General features: G+C 32.6%; 3 protein-coding genes across 7 annotated transcripts in view; 2 read left to right on the plus strand and 1 right to left on the minus strand.

Annotated features, from left to right (window-relative positions):
* Positions 1-32: 32 nt before the first annotated feature.
* On the minus strand, positions 33-2575 carry LOC102676834 (hsp90 co-chaperone Cdc37). The gene is made up of 5 exons (XM_006620726.2): positions 2334-2575; positions 1798-1931; positions 1259-1703; positions 877-1182; positions 33-742 (listed from the first exon to the last, which is right to left on the minus strand). The coding sequence occupies exons 1-5, from the start codon at positions 2364-2366 to the stop codon at positions 548-550; spliced, it is 1113 nt and encodes a 370-aa protein (XP_006620789.1). The 5' UTR covers positions 2367-2575; the 3' UTR covers positions 33-547.
* A 340-nt stretch (positions 2576-2915) lies between these two features.
* On the plus strand, positions 2916-7101 carry LOC102677304 (integrator complex subunit 7). 2 transcript variants are annotated; one of them, XM_006620730.2, is made up of 13 exons: positions 2916-3115; positions 3360-3679; positions 3758-3982; positions 4053-4302; positions 4375-4439; positions 4544-4689; positions 4764-5109; positions 5176-5435; positions 5506-5706; positions 5795-5888; positions 5965-6068; positions 6160-6655; positions 6732-7101. In XM_006620730.2, exons 1-13 carry the CDS (start codon positions 3025-3027, stop codon positions 7011-7013), a joined length of 2880 nt encoding a protein of 959 aa, XP_006620793.1. In that variant the 5' UTR covers positions 2916-3024; the 3' UTR covers positions 7014-7101. The 2 variants fall into 2 exon arrangements, with proteins under 2 accessions (XP_006620793.1, XP_006620792.1); XM_006620729.2 differs by having other exon boundaries at positions 2917-3115; positions 4375-4448.
* Positions 7102-7234: 133 nt separating this feature from the next.
* LOC102677535 (lachesin-like) overlaps positions 7235-15530 on the plus strand; it is a 24538-nt gene continuing 16242 nt past the window's right edge. The window contains exon 1 of one of the 4 annotated variants that reach the window (XM_006620734.2): positions 7235-7532. In XM_006620734.2, coding sequence (XP_006620797.1) covers positions 7526-7532 — 7 coding nt within the window. In that variant the 5' untranslated portion in view covers positions 7235-7525. Of the gene's footprint in view, positions 7533-12517; positions 12708-15530 lie in introns of those variants that run through there. The other 3 variants (XM_006620731.1, XM_006620733.2, XM_006620732.2) reach the window with 3 other exon arrangements.

The following is a 15530-nucleotide window of genomic DNA, read 5'->3' on the forward strand; positions in this document are numbered from 1 at the left end:
TAAAAAAATTAAATATATTTAATAAAAACAAATTAAATGTATTTTCTTTATTTACATTATAATTTTAGTTTGTTTACAATTTTCAATGTACATAATATGACTTAATTTGAAGAATGAGATAAAAAATATTGATGTAATGTATATATAACAAATCATATTTATATACATATATAGTATGTATTCTACGTATATTAGCATATATAAATATTAATACCTGTAAATATTCATATCAGAACTTTTAATTATTCAATGTAATATATAGGGGAAATTTTATCACATATTATTAAATAATTATTCTGTTTAATTAACAGTTTATAATATTCACACTTCCTATAATAACTCAAAATTATGCAGCAATTCAGTCTTAAAATAACTCAAAGCATAACAATAGTGTAATATTATTACAATAAGAAAAAGCCAATAAAGATAAAAATTTTGTATTCATTGTCCAATGACAATATTTTATTATAACATATTCATAGTACTAAAGGATACTTGCACAAATGAGTCATGAAAGTTAACACATGTTATTTACAGACACGTGTAATTATTCAGCACTAGGCGTTTCTCCTGTAACTTTTGTAGATGCTTCATCTATCAATTCTTTAGCTTTTGCATCTGGTAACCAAAGACCACTATCAACACATCGTTTCATATGATAAAGTGCTTCTTGTCGTGGCATTACTGCTAGAGTTTCTTGTAATAAAGCATGATCTTGTGTTTCAAAGCATTTTTGTAAAGGCTAAAAATAATATAATTAATATAATTAAAACTAGTTACAATATATTAAAATACTAAATTACTAAATTAATATTTATTAATTAAGATAAATATTATATTAAAATAATAAAATATTCATAATAAAATATTTTGTACCTCTGGTAAACTTTCAAATACTTCAACTGGATCAAGACCACCTGGACCACGACGTGCTTTTTTTTCTTCTTCTTCAGCTTCTTTAAGAGCATCTGCTACTTTCTCAGCAGCTCTCTTACGTATTCTTTCTTTAAATGCTCTTAATTCATCTTCAAATGAATTTCTATGTTCTAATTCAGCATTTTGAATACGACTGAAGAAGGAACCTACACATGCTCTTGGATCAACATCTAATTGTTTTGATAATTCCAAAATACATTGCATACATATACATTGATGAGCAACATGTTCCATTAAATCATGTTTCTAAAATTTATAATATATTATGATAAAATAAATTTATATAATAATTATATTCATAAATATGTAAATATGTACTTACTTCTTCTATTTCTAAATTAATACACCAAATAACTAAATAATTTGCAGTATTTTCACATACTAAATCAGGATTATCTGCTAAAAATTTCTTACTATCCTCATACCTTCTTAGCATGCCAAATTCTTTTAATTTTTTTTCATTTTCTTTTACAAATTCTTTCATTTTTTTTTCTTTTTCTTCATCTGATAAACCATTGTCATCTCCTTTACATGGTGGTCTTTTATTAATTACTGTTTTTGTAAAACCATCTTGACCAATAGTATCAACATTCCAAGGTGTTAATTTCTCTTTTTTTTTCATTTCCTCTTCTTTTTCTTGAATTTTTTTCTCTTCTTGTTCAAGATCATATAAAACTTTTTTTAATGCTGTCAAATCTGCTGAATCTTTTTGTTCTCTTTCTAATTTTGCAAGTTTTTCCTCTGTTTCTTTTAATTTTTGTAGGGTTCTGTAAATAATTAAAAATTAAAAAAATTTTTAAATTGATAATAAAATATTAGTATTACGAAATAATTTATTTGTATATATTGAAGATAATTTACTCTGCTTTTTTTCTTTCATGTTCCTCTTGTTCACGTTTTCGTTCTTCCATCCTTTCTAGCCTTGCTTGATGACGCCACCTAAATAATGATGGTGTATCAATATTTGGATGAGTATCATCTTCATCATCTGAAATCTGATAAATGTTAACATCACATTATTAACTTATATATATTAAACTTTATATAAATTATTTTAGATATATAAATAAGATATATAAATAGATATATAAATATATTAATTATAAATAACAACATTCATTGTTTTATGAAAATTTAAAAAAAATATATAAATTATAAAAATTAATATATGCGTTAATAGAAAAAATTTATATTAAAAAATGTACATCATTTTTTCAGAATTTATGAAGAATAAGTACATAGATAACAAAATTTTGATTAAAGTTATATTAAATATGTTTAAATTTAATAATTATTTTTTATACTTTTTCAAGTACTCAAATAAAAAAACACTCGAAATTTCTACTATCACTCTAGAATATTCCATAAGCATACTGGACCAAAACTAAGATTCTTACTTCAATATCTTTCCATTTACTGTAATCCACCATCGTTCAACCAATTAAATTACTTTTTATTCAATTATGTATTTTTGTGGAAATGACTATTTTATAAATGTAATTTATGTATAAAGCGTTTTTTTCTTTATTTTCACAAAAGCAGAAACACAACGCCCATACTTGTCGAAGTTTAATTGTCAACTGTACTAACATGAATATATTCGCGCGAGAGTCGTTCGATCTATCATATCAGGGATTCTCAATTACTTAAATGATAAATTATATCGAATACATGAAATTTGAATTGAAACTAATGAAAAAAATTCATAATTCATTTTTTATGATAAATAAATTGAATTACATAATAATAATAAAAAATATTTTTATACTTTTTAACATAGAATTATATCATTTATAAAAACAATTTATATATTATAATTTAATTTATGAATTTATCATTAAATATGTTTTATAAATTTAAATATATACTATATAATTTTTCAAAATTAACATACTTTAAAAAATTATGTCTTAAAATAAAGTGTTAATTTTTATATTAAAATTATATACATATACTAAGCACGTGCAATTCATTTATACTGAATTTGGCATTGTATATGAATATAGATACTTTGAATTTTCTATTGCTTAAGTGAAAAAAAACATTTTACTTAATTTTTATTTAATACACATTTTATAGTTTAAAAAAATGATTGGTATGCGAATGAATGCATTTAACGATACAGGACTTGGTGAACCAGAACAAGATGCAAATTCTGCTCTTATAGAATTAGATAAAGGTATGTTTATATATTATTTTTAAACTTAACCTTATATTAATTTTACCATAATTTTTACAAAATATTATTGTATTAATAATAAAATAATATATATAATAAATAAAATTATTAATAAGTACTTGTTAAATATAAAATTTTAATAAAAATTTAATACAACATTTAATAAATAAATCCTTTTGTACATAAAAAGGAAAAATTTTTGAAGTTTATTTTGCAAAGATTATTTAATAAAAATATTTTTCAGGTTTACGTTCCACAAAAATTGGTGAACAATGTGAAGCCATAGTACGATTTCCTCGATTATTCGAGAAATATCCTTTTCCAATATTGATAAATTCTTCTCTTTTAAAATTAGCAGAAGTTTTTCGTACTGGCAGTAATTTTTTACGTGTTTGGGTTCTCAGAGTATGTCAACAAAGTGAAAAGCATTTAGATAAAATTTTAAATGTTGATGAATTTGTCAGACGTATTTATAGTGTGATACATTCTAATGATCCAGTTGCTAGAGCTTTGACTCTACGAACTCTAGGCAGTGTAGCTGGTATTATTCCAGAAAGACAACAAGTAAAATATTAATAATTCTTATAATTTTATGTTCCATTTTATAATATGTATAAATAAAAAAATTATTTTATTTATAAGGTTCATCATAGTATAAGAAGATCATTAGATTCTCATGATTCAGTTGAAGTTGAAGCTGCAATATATGCTGCACAAATGTTTGCTGCACAATCAAAATTATTTGCTGTTTCCATGTGCAGTAAAATATCCGATATGATTAGAGGTCAAGCAACACCAGCATCAATGAAATTACAACTTATACCTATTTTACAATACATGCATCATGATACTTTTACAGCATCAATGGTTTGTAAATATCAATTTTAATTTTTAATAAAATATAAATAAATTGTATAAAATTATAAATTTTTTAAAGGTAAATGAATTATGTATGGAACTTCTTGCTAGTTATCCAGCAGTTGAATTTGTCAGAGTTACATTAAGTGCTTTAAGCACATTAGCTTCTGCAACATTGATTGATGTTCCACAACAAGTTGCACTTTTATTACGTTATCTACAAGATGACCCAAGATTAACTATTAAACGCCATGCATTACATTTATTACATTCTTTAGCAAGAAGAGGAGCTCATTTATGGCCACAAGGTGCTCTTAATAATTTGATAGGTAAATATAATGAATAATAATTAATTTTGTATAATAAATAAAAAAAGATATTTTAGAAATTTCTTGTTTTAGAGAGCACTACAACACTCTTACAAGATGGAGCTGGAAATAAAGATCTTCTTATTCGAACATTAGACGTAATTGAGGTTACCATTTATTTGTCAAATAGTAATGAAAACACATTTTTTTTTTAATATAAGAGAGAATTAAAGAAATAAGTTTTTGAAATTATTTAATTTAGGTACTTAGTCAAAGTGCAGTAACATGTGATGCAAATAGAGAAGAAGGAAATCCTCTTTTATCATTATGTGTAAATGCTTGTTATTCGCCTGATCCATTTATTGCAGTGAAAGCAATTACTATTTTAGCTAGAGTTGCATGTTATTGGTATATATTTAATGATTCTTATATCAGTGAGGAATGAGATATATATACTCGAACTTCTTATATTTTATTTATAGCTATGAAGAAAATTTACCAGCCTATGGAATACAAGACGTCGTATCTTGTCTTGAATCTCTAATTGTACTTTTAGCTTTGGATGATAAGTATTTACATCAATTGAAAGTTTGTCTACGTTCAACAGTAAAATTATGTCGGGCACAACCTAGCCATTGTTCGATATTTGTCGATGCTATCGGTAGTACACTTTTCAATGCCCATGCTGAAGGCAGTCAAAATGAGAAGCAAGCGCTTGCTTTATGTGAAGCATTAGGTGCTATAGGAAGTTTAGGAGAAAATGCATTACTTCCTCTTTTACCAGATATATTAATAAAGCTTAAACAGACTGTACATGTACATACAAAGGTAAATTTATAAATGAAATGTAATATTTCATAAAAAATATAAAAATATATAAATTTTTTTTTAAAGGTAATGTTATGTACATTACTTTTTCAAATGGTAGCTGGAGGATATGAATGGAATCCAGAATGTTTAGAAGCAGTAGAAGAAATTATTAAAAATGTAGATGGTTGGGCCAAATATCGAATTGCACGTAGTGCTGCAAGATATGGCCATCATACAATAGCAACTCAAATATTTAGAAGTTTAAAAGAAACAGTTGCATCTGAACAATTACATTTTTGGTTGTCCGGCTTGGAATTAGTTACAAAAGCTGAAAGTTATCTTATGTTAGTTTCTATATGTTTTTAATAATTTATTTTATAAAAAATATATATCTATTTTTTTAAATTTTAACAGGGAGAAAACAGAAGAAGTGGAAAGCAAAGCAAGAGTTTATACTGTAGAGAAATTAAATGGAGCTATTGCGCGCTATGCAAGTGCATGCGCTTCATTAAAAGCTGCTAGTACACCATTACGAAGTTTACAATTTGCTAGTGAATACTCAAAATTGCGATGTGAATTTCTTCAAGCTATTGTACAACTTTTACATTCATGCAGGTACCTTGAATAAATGAATATCATAAAAACAATTATTTATTATTATTATTATTTTTAATTTTATCAATATAAATTAATTATGATTTAGATCTCTTTGTACAGCTCCACCACCTGCTATTACATGTACAGTAGTTCTAACTACAAAAGATGATCTTCAACGATATGGACGTGTTACAAATCAAGTACATTACTTGTATAATTTTAATTACATTTTAAACGTTTAATTTAAACTAATAACGAATAATCTATATTTTATAGTTGAGAAAATCAGCTCAAGAACTCAAAAATTGTGCAGAAAACTATCAGAAACTCTATCAATCAGCTTTTGATGCTGATCCAGGTTCATTGACGAACATACGAGCGTATCCTTTATAAAAATATAATTAATTTTTAATTTATCTATATCTAAAATTACGCATTTTAATACGTATTTTCTTAATTAACTACATGTAGATTGCAAGAAATTTGTCGTTTATTAGCGAATAGTGTTGAACGTGTTTGTGGTGGTACAGGAATTCAAACATATCATCAAACCGAAGTAAATTTTAATTTTGGTGATACAGTAGAAATGCGTCAATTGGCTCGTTGTTGTACTGAATTACGTCGTTTAGCTCCAACTTATATAGGTGAAAATAAAGCAGCGGCACTTAGTCATTCAAGAATAAACTGTTTAGTTTCGCAAGTGATGTTATTAGCTGGAACAAAAATGAGATTACCAATACCTCGGTATTATTTTCAAGCTTTACAAGCAACTAGTGTGAAATTATCTGTTTCGCCACAACCTCGTGTTCTTGGTGAACCAGTATCTGTACCTCAAGGCAGTCAATTAGCTTTAAAAGTCGAAGGGGTGCTACGACATGGTCGACGCGCTTCTCTTTATCGTTCTGTTGCTGCTGTTTGCATTTCTATTTCTACTTCTCCTCCATCGAAGATAAATTCAGATCAAAAAGTATGAATTAATGTTTTTTATAATAAATTCTTTATATATATTTATTTTAATATTTAATTTTATTATTTTATTATAGGATTCTAATGTTAACGAATTACAACAAACTGTCACACCACATCGCGATTTTTTTGCTTGTGAATTTTTACTTTCATTAGGAAGTCCAGGTACAACTGCCACAACAACATGTGCGAGTAATACCACTAATGTAAATAATAATATGAACAGTAGTGGTGGACAATATCAAGTCACAGCAAGCGCGAGTATACTCGATAAAGATGGCAATGTGTGGAAATGTGGACCACGTTCCACGCTTCAAGTTAGGGTTCACGAAGAGCCAGCCAAAAGAAAATTACCATAAAGATATATGTTTATGTATTTTTTATTATAAAACATTGTTATAAATAATTGTTTTCAAAAGTATTGTATACGAAATATATAATAAAAAATTATACTTTGATATTTTAATCAAAATTATAATATTTTATAATTAATTATTTTCTTATAAAAAATTTCTTATACTTTATAATAATTAAATTTTTTTTTATATTTAAGTTAATTTAGAAAAAGAAATTTTATAAACACGATAAAATATATTTTTGTTATGATTCGATAGAAAGTAAAGAATCGAATAAAGGAGTAGCGATAGTCGACGTATGAGTGGACGCGCTATGAGAAAGCCTATAAAAGGGAGATTGCAAGGGTGTTCGGCGCACAGTCGTGCACCGTCTGTCCGTTAGTACGGTACGCGTCACATCTTGACATTTGTGCAATACTTGATCCAAGCATCATCTCGAGAAGAGCAACAGTTATGCCCTCAGATCATTGTATCATTGACTGACAAGATCCAATAATAGATTTCGTCACGCGTTTATGCGCGGTAAGTAATATTATTTTTCTTTTTAATCTTAAATCTTTTTAATCTAAACATTTTTTAGCTGTAATAGAAAAACATTTTAACACACAAAAAACAGTTAAATTAAGAATTCTTTGAAAAAATGCAATTTTTATTAAAAAAAATTTGTTATTTTATTTTAATCAGTGTCTTGAAATATTTTTGATATTTTTGATATATTTTTTAAATTTTATTTTCATAGCTTGATTATCTTAATACTATGGAATTATAATATAATAGGGAGATATATAATTTTAAAGTTTGAATATTAATATTTAATAATTTATATCGAATTTAAATCAACATACAATGTTAAATTGCGATACAAAATTCAAAACGTAACAGATAAGAAACTGAAAAACCTTATAAAAAGAATTATAATAAATAATAAAAATAATTATATTCTTATAAGAAAAATTTGTTATAATTTATATCTCTCTGAATTAATTTTTTGATAATTTTTATGATATTTGATTGAAGCAAAGAAAACAAAAACATCAAAAACATTTTAGATTTATTAACTAAAATTAATATTACAGTAGCAAGAGATAATTAATATTTCTAGAAAGACATATATACCAATTCATACATTTAAGGCAATTAACTAATATAAGTGTTGCTTTTAAACGATTACACGTAACGTGAAATTGCGCCTTTTTTCTTGTATCAAAAGACCTGCGTGGTTTATTCGAATGTGGTAAGCATGCACTTTTATATCTTGTTACAAAATTACAAAAGTAATATAGTATAAGCACATCGGCACATAAATGTCATCAAATAAGAATAAGAGAAAATTTTATTTTTTATGTATTCGTATCGTTGGACAATTATAAATTCGTAGTATTGAAAAAAAACAAATATTAAAAAGAAAAATATTCCACGAATATTTTAAGATATACAGTTTAAACTATATATCAATAGAGAATTAGAATTAGAATTATATTTTACAAAACAGTGAGTGAGCATTGAAACTTATAATTGTTTCGTACATTCACGTTACGTATTGGCGATCATCGTGGAAACGAAAAATTTTCTTGTGCGCAATATCTTTTGTATTTTATTTCAATGTTGCATTGCTCAAAGTACTTACGCGCTCTTCGTTTCTTTTTTTCAATTATCTTCGCACACGTTACGTGAATGCTGTTATACACTTTGCCATAGGGATGAAGACTCGCCAAGCATAATGTACAATGACTGTACCAGCGAGCACTACGGTACTAAGCATTGCGGTTTAAGCTGCACGCCGATGCATGTGCCGTGATTCGAACTACGCTTGCAAGCACCGAGTAGTTGTGCTAAATGGTTCGCAAACTAATGTTCAAAATTCGGGCAATGTCGCGATGATAGTGGAAGTGCGAGGTCGAGAAGTGGAATGGGGATGGAATGAGGATAGGGAAATAGAAGGAGGAAGATGAGGAAGAGAAAAAGAGAGAGCGAGAAAGAGAGAAAGAGAGAGAGAGAGAGAGAGAAAGAGAGAAGCTGGCAGTAAGTGATGTCTACGAAGTCCTTCTTAGTTAAAAGTTTTCAAGATTGAATTAAATAAAACTGCTACGATGTTTCCGTTATCCTGTTTTTCCCTATCTTTTTATCACTTTTCATCAGGTAGCGTTGCAATGAAATGACTTTCGAAATAATTAGCACGGGAAATTCGAGAATCTGTGAAATTCGAGAATCGACGTTGATGAAAGTAATGATTCGTGTCTGTGTAACGTTTTATCTCAATATTTTTCTTCTTTTCTTTTTATTTTTCGCTTAATTATGAAGCTGTTGACAAAATGGGAAAGAATTTGGAATGGATAAATCCCTCCCATTCGAATATCGTTATGCGTCCTGTTGAACGCCTATTGGATTTTATATAGTTGTAACAGGAAATGGAAACAAGGTTCAGTTTATTTTTCTATGCATAGCAAATCTCATTTTCTTCGTACGTAGGTTTATGCGAAACAGATATCTTATTCCCATCCGTGCAATCAAAATAGAAGATTTCTAGATATTCTTCAACCCAGATACGCAATATCATGAACGCAATCCCTTGTTCTACATTGTTGGTATGCATGAATAATCCGTAAACAGATGTGCAATCTCTAAATGATTTTTTTCTAGTATTTTTTTTTTTTTTCCGCTTAAAAATTTTTTCTTCTTTATCAATTATTAGTTTCTCAAAGAATGAAAATGCATAAAATAGATGGAAAGGTTCAAGTTTTTAATGCAAATTTCAACTTACAACCGCTACCATTAATGGATCCTGATTCACGTCCATGCTTTACTTTTTTTCTTAACCTCCCTTCCAACGGGTAATTGCTTTTATATCTAAACCAGTGTTCTTTACGAGATACGCTCTGTAAATTGGGCTTATTTTATTAACATTACACTGTATCGCATTTACCGTATATTCGAACAAAAGGGTACATTCAGAAGATATATTAGAAGCTGCGCATAGATGCAATCCAGAGGATCGAATAACGACGTGACTGCCGTGATATTGCATTTGCAGTGGGGAGGGGAGGGNTTCTGACCATTACAAAAAGATCAAACAACAACGCGACAAACAAGAAGCGCGTAAAACGAATGACGTAACACGCTTTGAAAGTTGTTGTAAAAAAGATAAACCGATTTTTTTTTTTTTTTTTTTTTTTTTTTTTTACCCTTTTTCGCGTTTCGAAATTGGCTATTCTATACCCACGGTTATTCTCCAATTAAAAGGTGCTTTAATTTCATCGAGCTTTACTACGATGTTTGTTCCGATTCGATCACGTTCATCGAGGCAAACATAAAGTCCTTCAAAGGTTTCGAATCGCGCACCCCCTCTCCCCCGCGATAAAAAAATTCCAGGAACGAAAATTGCGCGAATAAACGAATCTAATAAAAAAAAAAAAAAGGAAAAAAAAAGAAAAAGAAAAAAGAAAGAAAAAGAGCGAGAAAGAAAAAAAGAACAAACCTTCGATGATCCTCGCTTAATCAACGACGTTTCTCCCTAGTGTGTCCTGTGAAAATCGAACCGCCTTATTGCAGCCCGTACACTTCTAATTTCACCAATGGTACGCTTGTTTCTGCACCCTTTCATCGGGCTACACGCTGCATCGAGACAGGAGCGGTGTTATATAGGGGGAAGTGACGAAAGTGAACGACAGGAATAATGGACAGGTTTGGCTAGAGTGGCTTTCCGTTCGGTAGAGGCATTTGTTCCACCGACAGTAACTCGTGCCCATAATAAACATGCCGTGCCAGCAGATTGACTGATGATACTGTTCTCCGTTAGATGTTATTGGTCGTTCCTATTTTCACCATCGACTCCTATTCGATACATCGACGGATGCCGGTAATTATTACGCTCGCACCTCTTCTTTTTCCTCTCCCCTCCCTCACTCTGGTGTCAAAGATTTATCTTCGAATGGACCTCGAACTCGGTGTCTAAACGTTGTTCGTAGACATATGGATGGGGAAAAAAAAAAAAAAAGAAACGAAAAAAAAAGAAAAAAAAGCAGGAAGTTTATCGAGGGAGCTCGATTTCGTGGCTAAAGTGACGATAGTTGGGTGAAAGTTGAGACGCGAGAGCAACTAGTCGAATTCAATTTAGCCCACGAAAGGGTAGAAAATGGTGAAATTTCGCATTACAGAGTCGTATCGCGTGTCTGATTGAGTAAGAACGACAAGCAGATATAATTAAGTTCTCTCGCTAACCAACGGGGAAATAAAATTTTTCTTGAATCGGACTTCTTACGTGGCGAGAAGAGAAACCGTGGTGAACACGTTCTCGTTTAGGGAAGAAAAAAAGAAAAAAAACAAGACATTAAAAAAGAAAAAAGAAAAATCTAAATGCGTTACTTTGAATTCATTTAAAATTTATTTGTTCCCGGGATAGAAATCTGTGACTAGCGATACGGATTTTATATTGTATTTCTGGCTGTTCGAAATTTTTTATTTAACCGGTAGAACGATTGAATGCTTTGGCGGGGTTTGGAAGCCAGAAAAGAGATCTCTCACGGGTATTGAGGAGAAACATAGAGAGAGAGAGAGAGAGAGAGATAGAAAAGAGAAAAGCACTCGAATCTCGGAGAAAAGCGCAGTGCGGGAATTCCCTCGGGCACGATCGTCATTATCATAATTTTTTCTCAATGTCGCCTAACGAAGGTGACACTGAATGCGTAGAAGGCGTGCGTCGCGCATCGAGGCAAACAACAGGCCGGGCGAAACAGGTGGGGGTTCTCGAGCGAGCGAACGGGGTAAAGGGGCACCCGGTGTATCTCTCTGTGCACGGCTCAGCCGCGGGGTGCAACTTAATGAGCTTCCTGTGTTGGTTCCGCTTGTACCGCGTAACTCGCGTCTCTCGCTCTTTCGTTTTCGTCTTTCGCGTTTTCCAGCCACCACCACCACCACCTTCTCCCCTCCCCCTGTTCCCGCCCCTCGAGCTCAGTTCCGCGTCTGATCCTTTCAAAATCCGACTACTAAGCTGTCGTTTAGGATGCAGACGTTTATGATTGAAGGCAATTCGTGCGCGACGTTTGTTAAAACGCGATCACGTTCTCTCTCACTCCCTCCCTCCCTCCCTCCTCAAGGGACGAGGGATTTTTTATTTTCGTTTCTCGAAAAGATTTTCTCCCGCTACATTTTCATCTGAAATTTTACAATGATTCCATCTTATTCTCTTCCACTTAATCTTCCTTGACGGATCATCGACGGATTCCACCGCACCAGTATGAATCGCGGCTCGGTCCTATTGCATTTATGCCCGCGTTGAGATGCTTCGCCGATAATTTGCCGCGCACTTGACATATTATTGTATTAGAATCCATAATGGCCTATTTCCGTGTTCATTAATATGAAAACCAATTTACCGTATTGTGCGCATGAAAATTCGATCGTTCGATCGATCGATCGATTTCTATCCCGATTGCGCTTGCGTGACAAGTTACGCGCGAAATCCTCCCCGTTTTTTCCCCCCTCTATAGATTTCCTTTTCCGCGATCCGTTACGAATCCATCAAGCCTTATTACCACGGGGGATCGGTATAGAGCATATCGGTAGAAGCATATCTGATAAATACGGGATAAATCCCCAGGCTCCGCTTATGGCAAGCGGAGAAACAAGGATTTCGTGGTCTTGCAAAGTGCCTGCGGTGCACTATGTGCCAGCTTCGTCGCATCCTCTAAGCCTCTTTACGTATGTATCTTTTTTCGCACTAATTTCCTGTTAAACCCCGTTTAGCCACTCTTCGGAGAGCTGACCTGATTCCCTCTGACTCGTGATTCTAATCTCTCGCTCTAATCTCTTGCGAATTAATGTATCGTTAACGTTACTCGTCAACGATATGCTACGCTTCCTTTCCTTTCTTATTTTATTTCTTATTTTATTTCTCGTGTTCACATTGATTCAGAGATTTGAAAGATTGGATCGATCTGATTTGTTTCGATAAGCCACTCGATAATTCGGTTTAATTTGAGATTAATCGACACTTGCGTACGATAATGTTAAATTATTCGATAATGATCAAATTTAGAATGTACAAAATTACAATTTACGTAACAAATATATCCGTGTCGGGTATAACAGTTAAGCATTAACCACAAGAATTTTAGCAACCCGTAAAATTTTCGCTAAGCTATTTCTACGCTTCGAACTCGCATGCATTCTGTGTATAAAGCGAAACGTTTCTAATTTATCGGTTAACAAATGTATGTGTATATATGTATATGTTATTTCTGCGCATTTAATACGTTACACAAATCGATCGAGTCAATCCGAATGAATAATATCCGAATAATTAATTTAACTACAAACTGCAAACAACACCAATTGTATTTTTAATTATTTGCAATTCCTCGGTTCGTTATAATCCGAAATTGGCTACTCAGGAATGTTTCTCGTTTCAATTTTTTAATTAGATAAGAAGAGAATATATATATATAGATTCATTCGCTTGGACAAAAGTTCTTCATTGATTTTTATCGACTCCGTTATATTATAAATCACGAACACTTTGACAAGTGAGACTGAAATAATGCAATTAATACTTTGATCATCGACGAAAAATTGCCTCCTGAGCATATTTGATCTTCGACACAGATCAAAATTTCCATTTCTAAACTTCGCGATTCGACGGATAGAATTCCCCATCACGGATTCTTTATTTCCTTTTATCGTGAAAATACTACAAAAAAAACTTGAAAAGGGAAAAACATGGATTAATCGTTACGAAAGTTTGGTTAAAAAAATTCGGGAGAAGAAAAGAAAAAAAACGATCCCAAATACAATACCCTTCCCTGAATTACGATTCATATCATAATTTCACAACGATTTACGGAAGAATTGGCGAACACGATTAAACATTTTCTACCGTAAACGATCCTTTCATACAATGAGCCGTAAGCTTCTCCCCACGGAGATAACTCGGCTCCACGGAGAGTCGAAAGGATCTTCGAACTCTCGGAGAATTTGCACCGCTATGCATGCACGGTAACCCAACCAGTGTCATAATTGAATCTATGAGAAACACAGGGCGCGAGTGAGATTAGAAGCTCTTCGGTTTCGCTACATCTTGACCATTTCGCGCGCTTACACGATCATCGTTGAACACCACCCAACTGGAGTACGCAATACCAGTTTCGAAACTGGTTGCAGGATAAACATCCAGGAGGTTATCCCTCTCTATCGAGCGTATGCATTTTGAAAGCGGGGAAGAACGCACTTGACTGACGCGAAAGCGCGTATTGACATCTTCGTTTCGAGTGATTAATGAACGCGTCAAACGTAACGTTTCGACGTCATGACAAAATGCGCGAAACACAGGGCCGTGACTTTTCGCTGCAAAACCGGATACGCCGCAAAAACCGAGGTTAACCGCAAGACAACGGTTTCTCGACCACGGTTAACAAAATTTGAGGAAACAAAAGCTCATTATCCCCTGCAACGTGTTCGTTCTCCATTCAGAGAGAAAGTTTATCTATTCGATGATTATTTGTTGAGAGAGGGAGAAAGAAAGAGAAGGAGAAAAATAAACATATCGAAATCACGATTATATCGATTTTATAATGATTTTATTCATTAGTATATAAATACGCGTTTACAGGCACGATTCTCTTTCTCACGTGGCATTGTACAACAATCGATCGTATCACGCTTCCCTCTTGACGAGATTGAAACATCAATCCTTAAAATCTATTCATCCGATATTTTCCATGCAACATCCTGCGCATCCGAGGTATGGAGAGTGAATGTCACGATGCTGGAAATTCCTAGTCGAAATTCCATAGACAGTAACGGCGGCCGGAAGGAGGGAGACGCATGGGTTTGAGACGCATGACAGGCTGGCGGGAGGGGTTAGACGATTTTAAATTCTGGCACGGTAATTCTATCAATCTTGTTTGGCTTACTTTTATATATCGATCTTGATCTCTCGAACTCGCGTGCATCTACACGGACAGAGCGTTCCACACCAGTTGCCACACCACCGATCGCGTGCCTCATTTCCCTCGATTCAATTTACGGTGTGACGGAAGTGCATAAGTGAATTTCACCCACCGCTCCACCGAGGGGTCTCGTGCCAATATTTTCCGCGCCACATTCGGTTTCGATATCCACCACGGCATATATCCTTGCATATGGTAAATGCGAAGATCGGGTTGGAAACGGGTTCACGGGAAGTGGAACTATCGTCTGTCGGTGCGACAGAAAGGCATAGGGGGCGAAGTCAAGGTGGAGCCAACTTTACAGACAGTTTAAACCACAATCCTTAAGTTCTCCATCGTTCTCTCCACGAACGAGAGAAGGAACGAGCGGAGACAGAGAGAGAATAGAAATAGGAGAAATAGGGAGTTTCTCCCCCGTGCAAACCTAACTGCGGCTATTACTCGGTGGGTGGCAGTTTCTGCTCATCGATAGTCAATTTGCCATTTCGTGGTACGTTACGTGTGCTTGTGCCGCATCTCGTCGAACGATGCCGCGGATACCGCGGCCAACGTTCGAAGACGTTCGATCGATAAGCTT

This window comes from Apis dorsata, unplaced genomic scaffold (genome assembly GCF_000469605.1).
Source record: "Apis dorsata unplaced genomic scaffold, Apis dorsata 1.3 scaffold_527, whole genome shotgun sequence".
Lineage (NCBI taxonomy): Eukaryota > Metazoa > Arthropoda > Insecta > Hymenoptera > Apidae > Apis > Apis dorsata.